This window comes from Lasiosphaeria miniovina (genome assembly GCF_030549165.1).
Source record: "Lasiosphaeria miniovina strain SMH2392-1A chromosome Unknown B0T26scaffold_8, whole genome shotgun sequence".
Lineage (NCBI taxonomy): Eukaryota > Fungi > Ascomycota > Sordariomycetes > Sordariales > Lasiosphaeriaceae > Lasiosphaeria > Lasiosphaeria miniovina.
In genome coordinates, this window is record NW_026848227.1 from 3,853,525 (window position 1) to 3,874,747 (window position 21,223).

Consider the following 21,223-nt stretch of genomic DNA (forward strand, 5'->3'; position numbering starts at 1 on the left):
TGCCACCCTGATGGGTCAACAGCCAAGAGCCAGAAAAATAAGTCAAAAGCCTCTCGAGGACCAGATAACACGTCCGCAGAATGGGGCAGCATGCAGCACGCCATGCCCTGCCACGCCACGCCATCCGGTTCCCATGCCATGCCATCCCATGCCGTCTTTGCCATGCCCTTCTCTACCCTGCCATGTGGCAGGGACAAGCCAGTCGTTCTCGAGCTAGTGAACCATGCTAAACCCAGCGAGCCCGACCCGGTGATCCTCTATTTGAGAGGGCCAAACGGGTGTTATAAAACGTCAGGGGTCGTCGAGGCTTTCGATAAACACTGCCAGCGTCGAGCGGCTAGATCGGACCGTTACCGGAGCCCAAGCTAGTCGAGATGGCCTGTACTGTTCTGAACTGCAGCCGCCAGGTTCGGTTCCTGTCTAGTTTCGTCCAAAATCGGTGACCAACCACGAGCTTGGCTTTGGGACTGACGAACCGGTTCACCTGCTGGGCGTCAAGGGTATGCAGTCCCTAGGCGTCTTAGCTATACCCGTTGTGTATCAAGAGCTACTATGTAGGCAAGGTAGTTTACCATAATCTTGGGCAATCGGGTCTGCGGTAGGTCCAAACAGCTCCACTACCGTTGTCCGTCATGTGGACCGCCGAGTTCTAGGCCGACCCACAGTCCACCCTTCACTCTTCACTTCAGTTTTGAGCCTCTACCTCACCGGGCACCTCACCTCCTCCCTCCGAGAAACATAAAGCGCCCGTTTATTGCACCAACACCCGCTCTCTCAGAAACGCTCTCCCCTTTCATCACCCTCGTCACCCTCCGCGAAGCCGCCAAAGAGCTCCTTTTTACCTCGGTTGTGCGTGACACTCCCGTCGCCCCAGCAACCAGTCAGAGTGTGCCTGGCAAAGCCACCACCAAAGAAACGAACACTCAGTCAAGTCACATAGAGTGTGGCGTTGACCTCGACCAGCCAGACGCCATGTCGTCGTACAAAGACGAGGTACAGTCACGACGGACGCCTCGCGAGGGCGTTCAGGAGGACAAAGGCAAAAGCGGCGGCGAGCGGAACGAACCCCGTCCCGGAGACTACACCCAGTTTGAGCGACTGCCGCCCGGTGGCCCCCTCAACCGCTGGTCCCAGGTCATCACGCGCGGCCATGACTTTCCCGGCGCCCAAGTGAGCTTATTTTCTCTCCCACCGACTTCAGTCCTCCTCGGCACAAGCCGGCTTAGGGAGATGCGAGCCACACCCCAGCTACTAGACCCAGCCCTCGGCATGCGGGCAGCCCGAGTCGGTGACGCGCTGAGGGGTATCCCGGGTAGGGTGTGTGTGTGTGTCAGGGGGGTGGGGTGGCAGCTTTACGAACAGCAACTGACATTGAACCTCACCTCGCCTGCAAGGCAATGCTGTACGGCGCGGGTGTCCCAAACGAGGACATGATGAAGAACGCCCCCCACGTAGGCATCGCTACCGTCTGGTGGGAGGGCAACCCATGCAAGTGAGTATAGCCGCCTCTTACTGCCGCAGCCCGCATGGTGGTGGTTGCAACGCTGACAAGCATGTGCTGCTCCAGTACGCATCGTGAGTAAAGAATGACACAAGCTCTGGCGCGCGCCCAGCGCTCACCTCTGACCGCCCAAACTAGTGCTGGACCTGGGCAAGATTGTCAAGAAGGCCGTCCAGAAGCAGAACATGCTGGCATGGCAGTACAATACCATTGGCGTCTCTGACGGCATCACCATGGGCGGAGAGGGTAAGTTTGGCCCGAGAGAACGAACCCCTTTGGCGACCCCGCACCCCTTGGGGTGGTCGGAGGTGTGGCAAACAACCGGATAGGAGTAGGGACCGACTTGGTTATTCACGCCGCTCTCTCCAAACAGGCATGCGCTTCTCGCTCCAGAGCCGCGAAATCATCGCCGACAGCATCGAAACGGTGACGTGCGCCCAGCACCACGACGCCAACATCAGCATCCCGGGCTGCGACAAGAACATGCCCGGCGTGATCATGGCGGCCGCGCGCCACAACCGGCCCTTCGTCATGATTTACGGCGGCACCATCCGCAAGGGCCACTCCAAGCTCCTCGACAAGGACATCAACATCACCACGTGCTACGAGGCGGCCGGCGCCTTCGCCTACAACAAACTAACCACCAAGTGCAGAAGCGGCCCCGGCGCGGCCGCCACGCCGTCCGACGTCATGGCCGACATCGAGCGGCACGCCTGCCCCAGCGCCGGCGCCTGCGGCGGCATGTACACGGCCAACACCATGGCCACGGCCATCGAGGCCATGGGCCTGTCGCTGCCGGGCTCGTCGTCGTACCCGGCCACGTCGCCCGAGAAGAGCCGCGAGTGCGAGCGCGCCGCCGAGGCCGTCCGCACGTGCATGGAGAAGGACATCCGGCCGCGCGACCTGCTGACGCGTGCCGCCTTCGAGAACGCCCTCGTGCTCACCATGGTGCTCGGCGGCAGCACCAACGGCGTGCTGCACTTCCTGGCCATGGCCAGCACGGCCGACGTGCCGCTGACCCTCGACGACGTGGCGCGCACGTCGAACCGCACGCCGTTCCTGGCCAACCTGGCGCCCTCGGGCCGATTCCTCATGGAGGACCTGTACGAGGTCGGCGGCACGCCGTCGGTGCTCAAGCTGCTCATCGCGGCGGGCATGATCGATGGCTCCGTCATGACGGTGACGGGGTGCACGCTCGCCGACAACGTGGCCTCGTGGCCGTCGCTAGACCCGGGCCAGACGCTGATCCGCCCCCTGTCGGACCCCATCAAGCCGTCGGGCCACATCCGCGTGCTGCACGGCAACCTGTCGCCGGGCGGCGCCGTGGCCAAGATCACGGGCAAGGAGGGCCTGTCGTTCACGGGGCGCGCGCGCGTCTTCGACAAGGAGCAGCGGCTCAACGACGCGCTGGCGCGCGGCGCCATCCGCCCCGACGACGGCAACCAGGTGCTGATAGTGCGGTACGAGGGGCCCAAGGGCGGCCCCGGCATGCCCGAGCAGCTGCAGGCCAGCGCGGCCATCATGGGGGCGGGGCTGGCAGGGTGCGTGGCGCTAGTGACCGACGGCCGGTACAGCGGGGCGAGCCACGGCTTCATCGTCGGCCACGTCGTGCCCGAGGCCGCCGTCGGCGGCAACATCGCCCTCGTGCGCGACGGCGACACCATCACCATCGACGCCGTCGCCAACCGCATCGACGTCGTCGCCGTGGTGGGGGGAACAGCCGACGCCGACGCCACCGCCGAGGATGCCGCTGCTGCTGTCGAGCGCGAGCTCGAGCGCAGGCGCGCCGAGTGGACGCCGCCCAAGATGGCGCCCGTCCGTGGCGTGCTCGCAAAGTACGCCCGCCTTGTCGGCGACGCTTCCCACGGCGCCGTCACCGACGTTGGCGAGTCCGCCTGGTAGGTTTGTGGGGTGCTGGCTGGGTTGGCGTTTGGGAAAGTTTTCGTTTTTTTTAGGAAGGGAGAGGCTGGGGCGGAGGTCGGCTATAGAAAAAAAAAGAGGGGGGATGGTTGGGTGTTACAGGCCGTTTTCGTTTCTTTTGTAACTAGAGGTTATTAGAGGGAAGTGTTACTGCTTCGCCCCATTTGCACCCAGAATTTGACCTGAATCAACCATGTATCGGTGCATGCTTCCCATGCCTTGGTTTTTATCTCGTAGGGGTTTCCCGAAATGTCCGAGACGTCTGCCGCGGTGATAGATGTAGTGAGGACTACTAAGAATATGTGCAATAATTTCTGTGTTCGGAAAAAGTGTCAACGCCTCGTTATTCGCATCCTAACTAGGTCTAGCTGTCTCATGCTAAGCTCCATCCAAGCAATGTATAGTTTCTACCAGAGGAATGGCAAGAAAAAGGCAATGACCCCTTTTGTGAAACCATGTAGTTTGCGTTTACATGTTGCTCGAGAGACGGGGTTATCCCAAGCACGAGGTAGGCGACCGACAGAGACGCAAGGCAAATACACGTTCACGTTACGCCAGAACCCAAGGTTTGATCAAGAGCGCCATGGCTATCCACCCAGCAAGCATTTCACGAGCACCTAGGTAGGTACGTAGGTTTGTATCGTATTGTACTGTTGCTGCATGCAAGCCAAACCATCCATACAATGAAGCAGCGACCCAAGAACCCCAAACCTCCATTCAATTCCATGCCGCCTATAATATTACCAGAGAGCCAGACCAACACAAAAAGACTCGACTCTAACGGCAAGCAAAGGCGCGCCCCCGAACCAACGAACGCTCTCTCTATGGGATTAACAATATAATATGCTGCTGCTGCTGCCGCCGCCGCTGCAGCAATCGCAACGAGGTGCGGTGCGGCGGTGCGTGGCGCAGAATCGAGAACAATCCACTCCGTACGGACAAACGATGAAAAACCTAGGACAAGATATACATGACATGGCCAGTCCCAGACGCAGGTGCCATGACGCACGCGTGGGCTGCTGCAAAAGAGACAGCCGCGACAAGAAAAAAAATTAACCATGGAGTACCCTAAGCAGAAATACAAACACCAAAAGCAAGGTTTAAACCCCCATGCAATTGTTTTTATTCACGTAAACGGTAATACAAGAAACCAGGGTTTTCAAGACAGCAGGCGCGCCAGAGGCAGAGCGGAAGAGATAGACGTGGAATCGTGGGCGCGTCGTGATAGCAGCGGCGCGATATAGCTGTGGGTCAGGCTAGGCCGGGCCGTCGGAGACAGAGCGGAAGAGATAGACGTGGACTCGTGGGCGCGTCGTGATAGCAGCGGTACGATATAGCTGTGGGTCAGGCCAGGCCGGGCCGTCGGAGGCCGGTTTGTTATGGCGTGGCCCATCCGCCCGCCACGTCGACCCACTCGGCCAGGCAGCTGCCCTCCTTGCCCTCGACGTCGACAATGTCTGTGTCGCAGCGGCAGCGGCAGCCGACGCCGTTCTCCTTGGGCGTGTCGAACTCGTCCCAGTACTTGTCCTCGTCGTGTCGCTTGCGCTCATCTAGCGTTGTTTTTTCTAGGTATGGATCGCGCGGGAGCTGGAGTGCCGGCGCGTTGGCCGGACAGTGCTGGATTGTGGTGTGACGATAGCCAAAATCGCGGAAGTAGTGAATGTCGCGGGGCGAGAGGAGAGCGCCGGCGGCGAGGGAGTGGATGGGTGCGTCGCCCCACTAGAGCCACAAGTTAGTGTTACCGCCCAAGGCACAGTAAAGGAAGATCACGCAGGGCTATAACGTACCCGCTCCATCCAAAAACCGCCGCTGCGGTCCATGACCTGGAAGAAATCCTCGTATTCCTTGCTCCGGAAGAAGTCAAGGCGGGCAATTTCAAAGTTGGACCAGAAATGGCACATGTTGTACTTCTCGCCCTCCATGGCCTCGTAGTCGATTTCGGGCAGGCCGTTGCGGCCTGGCTCACTGCGCAGAATCTCTTCGGGCAGGGGCGCCTTGTAGTTGGGGTCGTCCTCGGGCACCTCGGGCTCCTTGTCCGGCTGCGGCTCGACAAACATCTCCCACAAGCCCTTGGAAGTCAGGTTGTTCATGCGCTTGTACGCCGATGCGTAGCGGAAGATGTTGGGAACAGTCTCGCGCAGTTCCTTGACGGCGATGGTAAACCCATACGTCTTGTTTCTTTCGATCATGGCCATGAAGGGGTCGCTATTTGCCTGTCAGTAATCGGCGACGGGCTCGCTCGCCGGGTTTGAGGGGCGCATACTATGTAATGTCGCAGAAGTACTTGATCTCGGGCTCCAAGCGCCAGTACCATTCGTACTTTTGCAGAAGCTCGTGCTTGAAGAAGAAGCTGCGGCACCTATTAGCGTCGGCGGCAAGTTGAAGGTAAGGAGTTGTGTCTAGGCGCACCCCGAGTAAAAGCGACACATGGCATGGTAGCTCTCCATCCCGCCGTACATGACGGCGGCGTCTCCCTGCTTGGCAATGCCCTCCTTGGCAACCTTGGGGTCGACCCAGTCAGGGAAGCCCCACATCTCGGGTCCAACCTTGCCGAACTCGACAGACGACGACGTGTAGTTCTTGACGGTCTCCTTGAAGGTCGAGTTGAAGTCGCCATCGTTGAGAAATACGTATGGGTAGTGGTACCATCGGTTAAAGTGGCGCTCGATCGACTTGATGGACTGTATCACGCCTTCTAATTCCGAGTTCCGCGCGAGCACGACAAAGGCCGCGTTGGCTTTTGGCTTAGTCGGGTCTGGCACATCGCAGCCCGTGACAAAGACCGAGTCGTACTTTTCACTGATCTTTCTGTATCCAGAACGGCGGTCAGCACCACGTCAAAAACCATTCGGCTCACCTCCCCCAAGACGTTGACCAACCTTATAGCAGGCGGGGCACCGGCGGGCATGAGTATGTGCCCAGGAGAGCTGGGGTGCTTGACAAAGAGCACCAGTATCAAGATGACAACAATGCAGGGGAAGAGAACGACGATGCCAAGAGGCACCGAGATGCTCGAGTTGCCTCTTAACCTCAGCGGCCTCCTAAGGTAGGCGAGGCGCGACTCTATTGTCCTCCGCGGCTTGTTCCTCTTTTTCTCGTCCATGAGTGGCAGTTGGGGACGCCTCCGGGCGGGAACGAATCTCCCGGCTCGGCGGAGGAGATCCATGGCGATGGACTCCAAGGGAGAGATGTCGGGGTTGGTGGCGTGTTTGTCCTGTGGGTATGCGCGCACGAGTGGCACGGGGAAGGGGGTATTAGGTGTCGCTATGGACAACTGCGGGAGTTGCAATCGCGAATGCAGCGTGTTGAACGGAATCCTCCGCAATCGTTGTCGTCTGGTATCGAGGGGCGTAGCCGTGCGACAAATCGAAATGGGCCGGCTGAGCCGCTGGGAGAGAAAAAAGATGTCACCGACAAAGTCCAATCCCGAAATCACAGACGCGAGAAGCGAGCGGCAGGGAATAAAAAATTCCCTCCAAGTCGAGTCGAGGCCGGCCGGAGGGGGGCGTATCGGTTTGTCGCTGGGGCCTCGTTACGCGTCAGGGACAGGGCCGAGATGGCGAGAATGGGTCACGCTGCAGTGTGACCAAGGCCGCTGCGATTGAATCGCGTTACGCAGGGTGCAAGCCAGAGCGAGTCTGGCCAGGCAACATGGATGCCAAGGCCAATCTTGATCCGGCGTGAGCGCGCGGGCGTGGATGCGTTCAATTGCCGTCGTTAATCGTCGTTTGTCGGAAAGATCTGACCGGACAGCGTTGGCGTTGGCGTTGGGTGAAGAAGCGCAGAACCTGCTTCAATCTAGCCCATTTGCCCTCTGCCAGAAATTGTTAGGGCATTGGCAGCAAGACGCAGTGCAGGCGTGGGCGAGCCAATCAGCCGACGAGCACCCTGAAGCCCCTGCCAGGGACGGCGTAGGACAAGATTACCACATCCGCCAGTTGCAGGATACGGCTGCCGGCCTGACGCCAGCTGCAAACGGCCATTCAATCCCCGTACGATTACAAATGAGTGGGCCGTGCCGAATCATCTGCCAGCTGTAATCCGTTGTCCCACGGCCCGGCTCCCACGCTCGAGCCAAGCCACGCTTCCAGGTTACCACGGGCGGTCTCGGCTTTGCACAAGTGCCGGGTCGGGTCTGGGCAGGGCAGGGCAGGGCAGGGCAGGGCAGTTGAGATGAGATCGGGCGACGCGATTGGATTCGTGAGCCAATCAAATTTACCAAAACAACCCAGGTAGTGCAAGATTGTCAACTCCACCTCAATCTTGCCACTGGAAAGGGGTTCAGTGCCTTCGACAGCTTTGCAACGATGAAGGCTCGAAACAACCAGGCCCACTCCTTCAGAAAGCAAAATATTAGTATGAGCAGCAAAATCAACAAACGAGATGCCCGAATCGCGCACGCGTGTCTAGCTGGCCCGCCAACCTGATTTGTTGGTGGCCAACTGCCAACTGCCAACAGACGTCAATGCATTCCGTGGACATCACCAGCCTAGGCTTGGCCCAGGATTACGTTGGTGTGCAAACGACTCTTTTGTCGAACGGCAGAAAAAGGAAATAGTAATTAGAGAGCATTCTTAATCAGTAGCTGTGATTAAGTAAGTTTCAGGGAAAAGAAGCATAGGAGGATTGCAAGGTCACGTTCAATATCATCGGAGTCCTGCTCTCAAAGATTGGAGTCTCCGTGTGCATCTAGACACGGCTTCACGTGAAGGAATTAATTAGAACTAGATAATTTACATGACTTTTCTCCCCTTCTTAAATTTGTTAAGAGCCTTGATAAACCTAGTCTCACGTCCCCTTGTTTGGTAAATAATCATTGCCGTCGAGATATGGAACCATTTTGGATATCCAATTGTTTACCTGTCTCGTTGGTCCCCGAAGAGGACCTCGTTCGGTTTTAGGGAACGCGAAGGCACGCCGACTGCCTTGTACCCTAATTATTCACCGTCGTGTCGGGTATTGAACCAGCCATGACGCTGAATCTCGCCGGTTGTCGCGCGCTCCTCGGGCTTCCAGCAGAATATCTTGAGCCGGAGGTCGTGCAGTTCGTCAATCTCGGGGAACGGGGCCCTGTAGTGTATGAAGTTGCGTGCGGCTGTCAAATTGTCGGGAAAACTGGGCCTATCGAGCTTGCAGGCAGGCAGGCAGCCGTCGCTGTTGCTGTCGCTATCACGGCTGTGATACACGCTCTTAATATCGTCGAACGCGTATGGGTCCAACTTTATCGAGCAGCCACGCCGCATCGAGTCCTTCAGATAGTCGGACGACTCTTGCACCCCCGTTTTCCTCTTAGTTTCCGCGCGGTACTCCTGCAACCGCGCCTTATCCTCCACTTTGTCGTAGGTCCAGGGAAACCCCTCGGTGTAGCCGTGCCGTCGTTTCACTGCGTCTTTGGTCCTAATGGTGTAGGGAACCAGCTCATCACCCCAGCAGCCCTCGTTGCCGCAGCCAGCGCCGTGGGGGCAGTTTGCAGAACCGAACCCGTATTTCTTCAAGTCCCTGCGGAATGCGAGCGGCATGGGCCCCATGGTGAGCTCCATGTTTTGCAGCGCGCTAATGGAGGTGTTGTCGAGGTCGTAGCCACAGAAGGGCCGGTTCCCCAGCCGCACTTCCATCATGGAGCAGCCGAGGGCCCAGACATCATACGCGAACCCGACGGGCTGCGAGGGGAAGTACACCTCGGGCGGCGCTTGACCAGGCCCGGCAGGTGGCCGTAGACAGAGTAGATATCGGCCAGCTCGGGCCCCTCAAGGGCATGACCGAGCACAGGTGGCGGCCGTTGGGGCCGCGGAGCTAGAAGAACTCTAGCGGGGCCTGTATGTTGGTGCGACGCCATCTGAGCGACGTCGACGCCGGCGTCGTGCAAGAGCTCGGCCGTGTCGAGCTCTGAACAGTCGGGCGTCGAGTGCTTTGCCGTCGTTATCTTGACGGCACGCCACTTCCGCGCCAGCTTGTCGTGGCAGAGCCAGACGGTCCCGAAGCCACCGGTGCCAAGTTTGTGCACGACGCGGAACCGCCCGCCTCTGCCAAGCAGATCGCCCAGTTGGACGGGGTGGAAGCCGCCCTCGCAGTAGCCGTCGAGCTCCTCAACATCGATATCACCGTCCGCAGGCATGTGTCCGTATATGAACTCGGGCTCCGTGTCTGGCTCTTGGCTCTGCTCAGGCTGGTGATAGGGCTCCGAAGACGTCCTTGACGTCGTTACTGATGAGGCATGAGATGTCATGGTTGCTTATTATTGGAGAATCGAAGAATTGAACCAAGTTAGGCCCCGCAAAGGGTGTGCGTTTCTGGGTGATGTTGCGGCCGGGGAGATAATGGTCGGCAGTTTAGGCTCGAGCCGAGGGGTTCGAGCCTCTGTTTCGCGGCGAAAATGGGAGCATAGGTTTTAAAACAAGGGCAAAGCTTGCGGTCAAGCTGGGATGATAATGGTGTGGGAATCTGGAAAGAGAGACCGACAGGCCGCGGGTCTGGTTGTGGACAGAATCCGAAGCAGAGCTCGTTGTTGCCTGAACTGCTGTCTGTTTAGATATTGTCCAGGCTCTTTCTCTTTCTTTCCTAACGCCTTGGCGGTCGCAAAGATCCCATAGCCTTTTGGCCAATGACTTTCTTCCAGGTGTTTATAAACATCTCTTGTACGTCCAAGCACGTGCATCGCCGGGCGAAACAGAACTGCCGGGGCACTAGGAGATGAAAGGGATTCCTGTCGTCGACAAAATCTGGAACTAGTACCGCGAAGCCCAGTTGATCAAAAAACAATGTACGCAATAGATCTAAATGTTGGACCAATTCCTTTGTTTGATTAGCGCTTGAAGACTGGAGCTTGAAGTTCAGTTGTGTTATTCAATCTTCGTCCTCGAATGGGCTTGTCCCGCGCACGAGTGGTCTTGAATAGCTTTATTATTTCACTCTCAGTAGTGCGATGCATGTGAATATAAAAAAGACTGAATCCCACCGTGGTCTGGTGAGCTGGCATATCTTGTCAATATCGCAGTACCTGTCACGACGCGTTTACACGATATTAGCAGCTACTACGTCCCCGGTAGACCCAATTTATATTATTCTCCTGTTCATCTGGCTATCATTCTCCTGTACCTTCATTACCTACCTTGCCAGCAGACAACATGCCCTGTGGTTCCACGACCAAGACACCCTATGTAATCGGCATGACACTGGGCGGGCGCGGGATCAAGGTTTCACGCAAAGGAATAGTTCACTCGGTTGGCTCGGGAACTCTGACGGACCCGCAAGTTGCGTTTCTCTACCAGATTCCGTCAGGACAGAGCATGCTCAACTCACAAATGGCCGTTGCAAAGCAACTTGCTATTGCCCATTGCCAAAGGTGCGTCCTGATCCGCGGACCACCCCATCCCACAAAACTTGTTCACGATGCCGAGGGCAGACGCATCGCCAAGGGCAGACGCATCGCCACGTCGTGGAATGATGACACATCCGAATTCGAAACGGACGAGGATGACCTCCACGTCACCCTCTGGATGGGAGTCTCAGTTAAGAGGATCCACCTCGCCGCACACATGTACGTGCAAGAGACGCGCGATGCCAACGGCAACGAGATCGTGAAGCTCATGGACGACCCCCAAACCCAGCGGAAGCATGCGCCCGAGGGGTGTGCCCGTGTCGGCCCTGTGGATTTCTGGCTGACCAAGAACACATTTCCCGAGACGGGGAAATGCTGGCAGCAAAACCAAGTAAGAAACCCATCTGTCCCTGGATTTGACCGTGAAAATTCTTCCCTTGGAGCCCCTCTCAAAGACCCTCGTCAGGCCAGAGGCTCACGCCCACCATCTTCTTAACCTTTAGTGGACGAGGACGACATAAAGGGAGTATAGTCGGCCAGAAAGGTCTCGAAGGTCCACGGCTCGTCAACCTCCTTGACTGTCTGGACTGGTTGCAGCTTCGACGCAGAAGCTGGGGCTCGTTCAGAGGCTGGAGAAAGGCAAGTAGGCAATTTCAATCAAGTCTTGGTCAGCTCTCACCGCTTCTCCACAAACAAGGGGCGCCAGCGTCAACAGCCAAACAAGCTCTGCAGGTTGCCCCGCAACAAGTCAACAAAGCCAAAAAGGAAACGCGACGTACCAATCTCCAGCCGCCTGAGCTTCCCACAGACCCTCTTGACGTCGCCCTGGTCCTTGTCTAGCAGCGCATCAACAATACGAGCCGTAGTGCTCAGCAAACGGGCCTGGGACGCAGTGCCGAGGGCGCCGGCAGCGGTCGTCTGGGTCTGCAGGTCGCGGGTCCACGCGGCGAACTCGTCGGAGCTCTCCTTGAGCGCCTGGTACTCGGCGAGGCGCTCGGCCACGAGGCCCTGCATCTGGCGCGAGCCTGTGCCCATGGCCTGCGCGCGCGCCAGGAGCTCGCGCGCGCCTTGCACGGCTGTGCTGAGAGTCTGTTTCTGTTGGGCGAGCGCGGCCGCTTCGGAGCGCAGGGATGACTGCCGCGTGCTGGCGGCGGAGATGGCGCCCTGCAGCCGCTCGCGGTTCTTGCGCATGTCGCTGTGGGTCGCGCGGGTTAGGTCTGGATACCTAGGGAGGGAACAGGAACAGGTGGGTAGGCTCGAACCGAGCTGGAGAGTTGAGAGGGACGAGGTGGGATGGGAAAGAACGAGGTGGGATGGGAAAGGACGGGGTGGGATGGAAAGAACGAAGTGGGATGGGAAAGGACGAGGTGGGATGGGAAAGAACGAGTTGGGATGGAAAGAACGAGATGGGATGGAAAGAACGGGAGGAGTAAGCATACTATGCGGCGCCCTCCAAGGCGCCTGCGGCGATGAGCATGGGAGGGAAGACCAAGCCCATTCCCCAAGTGGCGACGCGAGCCTGGTTTCCCGCCCGCCTCATGTCAGTAGCTATACCATCTGGCTTCCGGGAGAAACAGGGCAGGCACGCACCACGCGCATGGCGTCCCGGTCATTCTTCTTGCCCTTCATCTGCGCCTCCAGCGCGCTCAGTTCCTGCTGCGTTGTCGCGAGCGACTGGCTGGCCTGGTCCAGCTGCGTCTGCTTGCCGCCGAGGGAGTGGCCGGCGCGGTCGAGGGCGCTGGCGGCGCGCGCCGACAGCGACTCGAGCTTGGTGCGGATGGCGCCTAGCTCGCCGTGCATGTCGTCGCCCGTCTTCTTGATGGCCTCGACGCGCTCGAGCCCCGCGCTCGCCGCGCCGTGCAGCAGCGTGAACTGGGCGTCCATGTCCAGGAGATGTCGCTTGGCTAGGGCCTTCTTGGAGGCGGCGGCGGCGGCGGCGGCAGGCTGGTGCAACTCGAGGAGGCCGGCCAGGCGGCTGGTGCCCGTCTCGAGATAGACCACGGTGCTCTCGACGGCGTTGACGCTGCTCTGCAGCTTGGCGAGCATGGCGCCGTGGTCCTCCTGGATGGTCGCCTTGGACTTGGTCTCGAACGCATCGAGACGTGCTTTGAGCCCGTCGAGATCCTTCTGGATCTGCTCAACCTCGCTCTGGAGCGACATGTTTGCGCTGGGCTGTCTGGCGGTGGGGAGTGTCGGATGCGTAGGTAAGCGGTGGTGTGCAAAGGAGGCGGCGGATACGACTCACCAGAGAAATGGGGGTGGCCGCCGTGAGTGTCCCAACCGCGGCTTATGCCGCCGTCCAGCCGGGCTGGGAATTCACTGACCGACCGGCAGCGAGCCTCTGGCTACATGTATGACTCCCACGTGCTGTGGGAGATAAGGATGCGGCTGAAAAGAGGTGCGTGACCGGGGCTGACTATTCATTTATTGTCATGGGGCTAAATTCGGAATGGTTGTCACACCAGTGCTGGCCAAGACTTGGTTTTCCCACAAGGCTGTGGGCAGAGAACCCCTCCATCCTCACCGTGGGGTGGCTCACACAAAGCCACAATGATACCACAGCTGCAAAGGTCTAATTGAGTCAGACGAACGTGGCACAGCATGGGGTCACGGCCAATGCCGTCGATTTGTCCCCTCCGCCAAGCCCTCAGCTTTCAGAGTCGCAGTTGATCGTCGATCGGAACTTCCAGACACGTGGCTGAAGGCCAAGTCGACCTGCGGCGCAAATTGCCCTGCCACCTTGACTTTGACATAAGCAAGCGGCTGACGGAGAGAGAATCCCGAGGAACGTTGCAATGGAATCCCAGGAATCCCAGGGATCCCAGAGCCTCGCGGCGCTGTCTTGGCTTCCGGCTTCACATAATTATGTATATGCGGCTTGCCCGGCCCGAGCCTAGTTAGTCTTGTCTGGGGCTGCCGTGTCGCTATTCTTACCTTCATCTGGGGAACTGCCACTTATCTAGATCAGAACAACCGCAACCCGAGTCCAAACTTTCCTTGCCTTTCCCTGGCACCAACACCAGCAACCATGAGTGCCAACGCAAAAACCCAACACGGCCACGCCAACCAACCGGCCGCTGACCCGAACATGGACGACGCCGTCGACGTGTCCGACTCTGACGACGCGGCCGAGGGCTTTGACCCCGGCAGCGCGATCCAGAACCGCGACCTCATCCGGCTAGTGCGCACGTCGGCCGGGTCTGAGCTGTTTGTCAACCATGTCGCCCAGGAGCAGCTCAAGGGCGTCGGCCAGAGCAACTGGGGCGGCCTGCTGAGCGCGGCCCCCGATGCCCTGGGGCGGCTGGGCCAGTGCTTCGTGCTAGCCTCGGACCCGCTGGCCTCGTCGCTCGTGTTTCCCGAGAGCGCGGGCTTGAAGTGAGTTGCCAGCCGTGTGTGCAGTTGCCCAACTAGACGCTTGAACTGACCACCCTCTGCACAGATACACGTCTCTCAGGGCGAACCTCGTGCACTGCTCTGATCTCGGCCGCAAGGCGTTCCGCGACGCAGAGGCCAGGATGAAAAAGGTGTCCATGGTCGCGCAGGCCGTGTGCGAGCCTGACGGAACGGTACGTCCACGGTCGCTGGCCATCTGAGATCCAATCATGGCCTGGCTGACTCTCTGTCCCTGCAGATCGACATGATCATCCAAGCCACCGAGGACGAAGACCTCGCCGAGCTGGACCTTCCCGAGCAGCTTGCCGCGTTGAAGCGCGTGTCCAATGACTGCGTCGAGGACACCAAGGCCATCAAGGAGAAGGTGGCCGCCTGGAGCCAGTACGCGGGCCTGGTCTACCAAGCATGCGTCGACAAGGACGGTACATCTCCCTTTCTCGACACTTGACCTCGTGAAGCAGCTTGCTTACTGATCGATCCTATGCGTGTTTAGAATCTCTTGGCAAGGAGGAGCACGACCTCGACGGCCAGATTGTCGATAGGCGGCTGACCGTGGGAATGAAGAAGGAGCGGGTAAACAACGTCAAGTCCCAGACAAGCCACTACCGCGGACAGCTCGCCACCCGGCAGGAAGAGGTGAACCGCGCAAACAAGTCCATGCACAGAGGTGACCAGGAAAAACCAAGAATCCTTCGTTTGTCCGTCCGTCCCGGCTAACCCAACCTCACCCACGCAGGGGGCTTCACCGACATCGGCACCAAGCTGGGCGACGCGGTAATCGACACGGCCATGTCACTCATCAACCCGTTCAGCGGCTTCAGCATCAACCTCGGCTTCGGCGGCGGCGGCGGCAAGAAGGACGGCAAGAAAAAAGACGGCAAGAAAGACGGCAAGGACCAGTTCTACACGCCCGACCCCAGCGACGGTGCGGCGCAGCAGGACGCCGGCTTCGCGCTCGCGGACCGGCTGCTGCCCGTGGTGCACCGATTCGCCGAGCTGCTCGTCTCGGGCCCCGACGACCTCAACGGCGTCGACTGGGAGGCGCTGGGCGGCACCGGGAAGCACGTGGGCTCGCGCAAGGACGCCGTCTGGAACATCGAGGACCACATCAAGGACGTGCTGCAGCAGTTTAGCCGCGAGAACTCTACGCTCGTGTGGCAGATCCGCGAAGAGATGAAGCCGGTTGAAGAGGTGCGTCGGAAATGGACATGGATGGAAATGTGCTGTTTCTCGCGCGAGATTATGACGCTGACCCGCGCCGCAGGTTGCCGAAGCCATCCGCGGCATGATGAAGCAGGAGCGCAACGTCAACGAGCGGACGCACGAGCAGGTCGAGAAGTCGGCCAAAGCCTGGCGCGGCGAGGTCAGAAGGACCGAGACGGCCCTTGGTAAGATTTTGGGCGCCCGCGCGAAGAAGGAAGAGGAGAGGAAGCAGGTAAACAGTGCCGATGCCTTTACTTCCAACGTCTTTTTTTTCTTTCTACGTGATTTCTGACCCCTTTACCCATCGAACAGCGCACGGAAATCCGACTCCGGTCGACCAGTGAGTTTGCATGTTTTACCCCTGATCCCAGAGTCGGCTCTGACACGAGACCAGAAATGTCACCCGCCGAAATCCGGTTCGAGCGGTTCCGCATGGCGCAGCAGGCGCTGTTTGACGCCGAGACCAAGCTCAACCAGCGGCTGGAAGACGAGATGCGGGCGCTGGAGGAGTTCAACGCGATGCAGCAGGGGCTCGAGAAGCTGCTGACGTCGAAAGCAACTCTGGTACGGCCCGTAGACTCCAGAGCACCGACACTAGCTGCCACTGACTGACACGCAATCAGGCCCAAGTCAAGGAGATCGTGGGCGAGTGCGTCAAGCACCTGCAGCTGTTCTGCGAGAAGCTCGACCAGCTCACGACCTTCTTCACAGAGATGCAGAACTACATCAACGACATTGACAAGCACCGCGTCGACCAGTTCAGCCAGGTGGCGGCCGTGGCCAAGAAGCTGGGCGGGCTCGCCAGCGAAGCCGCCAGCGAGCAGACGCGGCTGCGGCGGGAGAAGGTGAAGCGGCAGAAGCTCGAGGTGACTACGACGTGCCCATTTCTTTCCACACACCCCTTCGCGGGACAAGCTCAGCTGCTGACCCCTCTCGCGAAACAGCAACTCCGCCTCAAGGCGCTCGAGCTCAAGGGCCACTACCTCGTGGCGCAGGCCATGGCCAACACGTACAGCGAGGTGTCGGCCAAGTACATCCTGCCGGGGGTCAGCCGCATCGACCGGCTGAGCCTGCCCGACCCCAAGAGCATCTCGGCGGGCGAGCGCGCGCAGAAGATTGCCGAGGTCGGCGCGCTGGCTGCCCAGGCCCGCAAGGGCGTCAAGTTGCTGGCTAATGCTGTGGGTTTTTCTTTTCTTCGTCTCTTTTTTCTTGACGGGGTGTTTCGTGCTGACATGTTTTGGTGGTGGTGCTGCAGAGAAAGGAGCAGTTCCTCACTGCCATGACGGAGCAGCGCGGCGTGATCGAGGAGGCGGGGCAGCTTGGGATCGAGAACTAATTTGCTGCAAGCAATGTGCCGAAGTAATAGAGTACTCCTGTGCGTGGCATCGGAAGGAAACAAGGTAATTAGGTAATTGTTTTATTGTTTGGCTTTGTAGTGGTCAGGGGCTCAGGGCCCGGAATAACAAGGGGGTTCTTTATACCACTACCCAATGTATTCTAGTCTAATTCTTTTACGCTGAACTTGTGAGTGGCCAAAAAAAGTGCAAAACGACCAGAGATGCCGCGGCGCCTCCGGCTGAACAGCCAGTGGAGTGAACAGCCAGTAGAGACGATGCTGAAGATCTCATCGTCGAGGGCCAGGGTCAGTAAAAGGTTGCGGTTCAGTCCGAGAAAAGAAGAAGAAGCCCTACAGAAACTCCGCTTGCATCTCTTTCATGGTGCCCATGTCGTCGGTCTTTATGGTGAAGCAAATGTGTAGCAACTAATTCTTGCGGTGTGGTGGGGTTGCGTCGGAGGGAGACCGTGGATTATATTCTGTCACTCTTTCACTGGGACAAGATAAGACTTGGAACGAGACTTCCCTCGAGGGCGATAAGCACCAGATAGTAGGCCGGTGGGAATAGGACAGGACTGTCTTCCAGCTTGCCATGCACACACGGCCCCCTGTATTCCGTGATTGGGGTGGGAGACCTGCTGTCAACAAGGCAGCGAACAAATGCAGGAGAGACATGCTTAAATCAGCCTCTGGTCAAAATTGGAAAACGGTATTCGGGTCCATCGGCCTCTGAAAAAGAGGTGTGAGATGGTTATGCAATATTTTTACGTCATGCGTCTGTTGAGAGCTATGAAACTGATGCAGGAGCTGGTTACCTAACTTACTCGAGAATGTGAGGGGTTGCTTGGTGTGAACGAAAAGGCAGTCCGTCCCAGCCGAGGAAATGTGAGCGGCATCAGGGCCACCGCGACAGCCGCAAGAGATAAGAGCAGCCGCCCACCGGGCTTGAGAGGCGCCACCTCCACCTCGAGCGGGGCTCGGTTCGGGTACCATATGCCTCGTTCTTGTTCCGAGATTTACCTCAATCCTATATTCTTGTAATCACCCCGACTTCATGGTCTTTGCCTAGCGGTTCGGGTCTTCGGGATAGGGCGTATTACCGTTGATGAGTTTTAGCCACTTGTGAGAATATCTTGTAGCAGCTTCTTGTGCGTCGGTCCCAGGACCGGGCCCGCGTCCCAATTTCTGTCTAGCCTTAATCACTTTGCGTCATCCCTGGCCACCTTGCCCCGCGAGGATGAATGCCTTCTACGTAACCTCGTCAGAGCCTACCGGCTCCCTTCTAACCAGCCGACTTCCAATTCATGGTGTGGGCTGCCGTGAATGCGGGTCCCTTTTGGGTCACAGCCTGATGGGTCGGAGAAGAAAGATGATGTGGTGGGAGGACGTTCCCCCGAAAACTCATGCACGCCCGGATCAGCCGCAGCTAATATTTAAGATATTGTGCACATTTCTCACGCATTTGCCCTTGTAACATTTCTTATTGGGCCGACATCTAGACGGGGTTGTTCGCAAGGCTTTCTGCAGCAACGCCACGTCCTCGAACAAGAACATGGCAGTGCATTCGATAAGCAGCGAGAGGCACTGGCTCGTGCATCTGAGAGAGTCTGGCGAAGAGCATGGCACTGAGAAAATATTGTTGGTGCCAGAAAGGTGTTCTACAAGCAGTATTTACTGAAGTGACCGGCTACTCTCCACTAATCACTTTAGCCTTCTCCATCTTCCCCCTTTTCCCGGCTTCCGACAACTTTTGAGCCTTCCCTGTCGTTGTCCATTGCAAGAAATCCTCATTTAAAGACTCACCATGGGCAACTCCAACGATGCGCCAACGGGCAATAACAACGGCCAACCATATTAACTAGTTCAGGACGCAGGAGGTCACCTACAGGCCTGCCAAGAAAGATAGCTTCTCCGACCAGACTCTAGTGATGTTTCTCTCGGTCGGGATCGGTGTAGGCGCCACTGTTGTTGGGTATTCTCTGGGTAGCCAACACAATAACTACCACCACAACGGCAATGGCGACTTCAACATCCAAAATATGCTCAATAGTTTGTGGAACTGATTCACGGCCCGCTGCAAGAGGTAGGAAAAACCTTAATCGTTGATTAGGCTGGTTATTAGGATGCTGGCATGGCTTTTTACGGCAGCGCATTGCCCATCTCGTGTCGTCGCGTTATAGTATGCTTGGTTCGACATGCCGATGAGGATTCAGGGGATAATATATCAGTGGCCTCCAAGAGATATGGTACGTACATTTGTTTTATTGATCGATATATGAGCAATCCACCCCGCGGCACCACGGCGATTTGCCTTGAATGTCTACCAACCTAACTATGAGCGGTCCCCCTCCCTCGATTGTAGATTCTGGTCACTCCGTTCAGTGCTACCCAGGAATTCTCCGCCGTCTGTTACAAGAAACAATCGTAGCTCTTCTTCTAAATCCAAATTTATTTGCGTTGCTAACGCGTCGCGCGTCACGCGTGTAAAGGTGTATCCATCGCTACACCAGCTGAGTGGCGGGATCAGTCAGCTCGACCGAAGTATTCCAGGTGTTGGTCTTCTCCTCCTCGGCGATAAAGACGGGCCCGGCCGCAGACGGCTTGGTCGACTTGGCAAATCATGTCGTACGTGTCGGCCATCTAGTGCGGGCCCATGTTCGCGGCCCTCTTGCTGAACTCGCCGGCGTCGCTGGGCAGGGCGCCCAATTAGACCGCCTTTTCCACAGGGCCAACGCAGGTCTTTTTTTCGTCATTGCATCAATCAATTCCAAGAGCTTGCCGAATACAGCATTCCTCCGACCAGGGGACCTGCAATTGCCCCAAACTTTCCTCTAACAAGGAGGAACGGTTTCCAAATTCAAGGCGAAAAGCATCACTAACAAAGCACCGGGATTTCAACCCAAATTGATAGACAGAAATCCTGAAGCAAACTTACGCTCTAATTACTCGTTACTATTCCAGTTCTTCTGGGGACCCGGGATGAAGTGAGCCCCTTGAAATCTCTTGAGCGGGGAGGTATAGTTTGTTGAAAGAACGCCGAAATTTGTCCTCATTCTCCCTTTCAAAGTTCCATGGGTTGCGGTGTTCTGGGTTGCGGTGTTCTGGGTTGATCAATAACTTGACCGTCTGGTAGATCCAGTACTGGCCGCCCACTCTAAGCTTATTGTCGGCCAGCATATAGTGGAAGCGGCTATAATTGGTACGCCGGTCAATCGGGATAGCCGCCAGCATATCGCCAAAGTTACCCTTGATCATCATTTCGAGCGGTGACTCCTTAGGCTCAAGATTGACCAACTCGCTGATTTTGACGAGGCTGAAGGTGAACCTGGCCATCAAATGCTGCGTGGAGGCCTCGGCGGGTAGGGCGTGGTAACAACAGACTTTGAGGGTTGAGTCCTGAATCCCAACGCGCACTGCGTCGTTTCCCCGAACGGGATCCTTAAGGACAAAGTAGATATTGCACTCGGCCCGAAGTCCCACAGGTCCACCGCTAGAAGACCTGGCAGGAAAGGCGCGCAGGGCCTTGACGTCCCGCTTGCAGGTGACATCCGGCCAGATAGAGGTTTCCCCCTTTGGCTTTTCCCCCTCTGGTTCAATGACTTCGCGTCACGGGTGCTTCTGAATCTTCCTTACAGATCCGGAAATTTCAGCTGTATGGTGCGAGGTTCGCTGAATTGATACCACATGTGTTTTTGATTTGTGGGTGCTGGGATGAACTTTTCCATCCTGGACTATTTGTATTGGGCCTCTGCGACTGTCGGCGGTCTGTCTGACTTTCGATTCTGCGGCAGCGACCTTGGAAGCATTTTCATCATTTCTAACCTACTCGAGCTCCTTGACAGCAAGGTCTGCGGCCTCTTTTGCGTCCCCGCGAGCTGCTTTGGCCTTGTTCAACATTTCATTTTCCGGGGTCGCCGTGATCGGGGCTTTCTTGGTGAACTCAAGAGCTGCGTCTTCGGCTTTCTGGATAGCAGCAGCAGTGGCAAGTTCCGTCTTGATAATCTCCGCCAGAGGCTCTTCATATGCCTGGCGAAATTTAAACATGAGGGAAAGCTAGTGGCTGAGGGCTAGGGACACTTTTTTTGGCTTGGAGAGGATGCCGAACCATGAACCAACTTGGCACTCAAGGCCCTTCCACCTAGTACTTATTATAGTGAGAGAGGGCACAAGAAGAATCGCCGGTAAATACAGACTCATACCCAACTCCCTGTCGGCATTTGATAACCGAGTGGCCATGCCGAGATAAGAATTGTTCGACACGTGTTTCGGCGGATTCACGTCGGACCCTTGCACGACGCGAGGCTGAGCAATTCAAGCATTATTAAATGAAACAAAATATGCCCCAACATCGGCGGCCCAAACATGGATGTGGAGTCCAGGCGCCAATGAATGCCCTTGCCATGTTCAATTCCACGAGAATACGCCACACGGGTGTACGACCCGCCACGGACAATCGGACTTGAGACGTCTCGAGGCCCAGGATCATTAAACAGCTCGAGTCCGACGAGATGTTTAAACACCATAGCCTAGGATAGTTTGAGTGCCGAAAGGC

At 57.5% G+C, this 21,223-nt stretch overlaps 8 protein-coding genes across 8 annotated transcripts; 3 read left to right on the forward strand and 5 right to left on the reverse strand.

Annotated features, from left to right (window-relative positions):
- Positions 1-972: 972 nt before the first annotated feature.
- On the forward strand, positions 973-3,688 carry B0T26DRAFT_807426 (dihydroxy-acid dehydratase; the record flags this gene model as incomplete). Its single annotated transcript, XM_060447225.1, has 6 exons — positions 973-1,170; positions 1,249-1,317; positions 1,395-1,492; positions 1,568-1,575; positions 1,640-1,747; positions 1,875-3,688. 6 exons carry the CDS (start codon positions 973-975, stop codon positions 3,401-3,403), a joined length of 2,010 nt encoding a protein of 669 aa, XP_060290853.1. The 3' UTR covers positions 3,404-3,688.
- Positions 3,689-3,777: 89 nt separating this feature from the next.
- Positions 3,778-4,677, reverse strand: B0T26DRAFT_520163 (uncharacterized protein). The gene has a single exon (XM_060435470.1). The coding sequence runs from the start codon at positions 4,479-4,481 to the stop codon at positions 4,029-4,031; it is 453 nt and encodes a 150-aa protein (XP_060290854.1). The 5' UTR covers positions 4,482-4,677; the 3' UTR covers positions 3,778-4,028.
- B0T26DRAFT_520151 (alpha-1,2-mannosyltransferase Kre5) lies at positions 4,640-6,770 on the reverse strand. The gene is made up of 5 exons (XM_060435469.1): positions 6,301-6,770; positions 5,831-6,229; positions 5,685-5,771; positions 5,209-5,626; positions 4,640-5,140 (listed from the first exon to the last, which is right to left on the reverse strand). The coding sequence occupies exons 1-5, from the start codon at positions 6,585-6,587 to the stop codon at positions 4,799-4,801; spliced, it is 1,533 nt and encodes a 510-aa protein (XP_060290855.1). The 5' UTR covers positions 6,588-6,770; the 3' UTR covers positions 4,640-4,798.
- A 1,588-nt stretch (positions 6,771-8,358) lies between these two features.
- Positions 8,359-9,647, reverse strand: B0T26DRAFT_757493 (uncharacterized protein; the record flags this gene model as incomplete). Its single annotated transcript, XM_060446254.1, has 2 exons — positions 8,359-9,110; positions 9,182-9,647. The coding sequence occupies 2 exons, from the start codon at positions 9,645-9,647 to the stop codon at positions 8,359-8,361; spliced, it is 1,218 nt and encodes a 405-aa protein (XP_060290856.1).
- A 799-nt stretch (positions 9,648-10,446) lies between these two features.
- B0T26DRAFT_520192 (uncharacterized protein) lies at positions 10,447-11,504 on the forward strand. The gene has a single exon (XM_060435471.1). The coding sequence runs from the start codon at positions 10,546-10,548 to the stop codon at positions 11,233-11,235; it is 690 nt and encodes a 229-aa protein (XP_060290857.1). The 5' UTR covers positions 10,447-10,545; the 3' UTR covers positions 11,236-11,504.
- On the reverse strand, positions 11,448-12,899 carry B0T26DRAFT_658459 (uncharacterized protein; the record flags this gene model as incomplete). Its single annotated transcript, XM_060438873.1, has 3 exons — positions 11,448-11,934; positions 12,179-12,258; positions 12,330-12,899. 3 exons carry the CDS (start codon positions 12,897-12,899, stop codon positions 11,448-11,450), a joined length of 1,137 nt encoding a protein of 378 aa, XP_060290858.1.
- A 928-nt stretch (positions 12,900-13,827) lies between these two features.
- On the forward strand, positions 13,828-16,671 carry B0T26DRAFT_744611 (uncharacterized protein; the record flags this gene model as incomplete). The annotated part of the gene is made up of 11 exons (XM_060444439.1): positions 13,828-14,114; positions 14,179-14,305; positions 14,371-14,554; positions 14,626-14,799; positions 14,869-15,323; positions 15,397-15,567; positions 15,648-15,675; positions 15,730-15,899; positions 15,959-16,201; positions 16,280-16,513; positions 16,591-16,671. The coding sequence occupies 11 exons, from the start codon at positions 13,828-13,830 to the stop codon at positions 16,669-16,671; spliced, it is 2,154 nt and encodes a 717-aa protein (XP_060290859.1).
- Positions 16,672-18,719: 2,048 nt separating this feature from the next.
- Positions 18,720-20,715, reverse strand: B0T26DRAFT_876845 (uncharacterized protein; the record flags this gene model as incomplete). Its single annotated transcript, XM_060448116.1, has 3 exons — positions 18,720-19,280; positions 19,795-20,170; positions 20,498-20,715. The coding sequence occupies 3 exons, from the start codon at positions 20,713-20,715 to the stop codon at positions 19,173-19,175; spliced, it is 702 nt and encodes a 233-aa protein (XP_060290860.1). The 3' UTR covers positions 18,720-19,172.
- Positions 20,716-21,223: the final 508 nt, after the last annotated feature.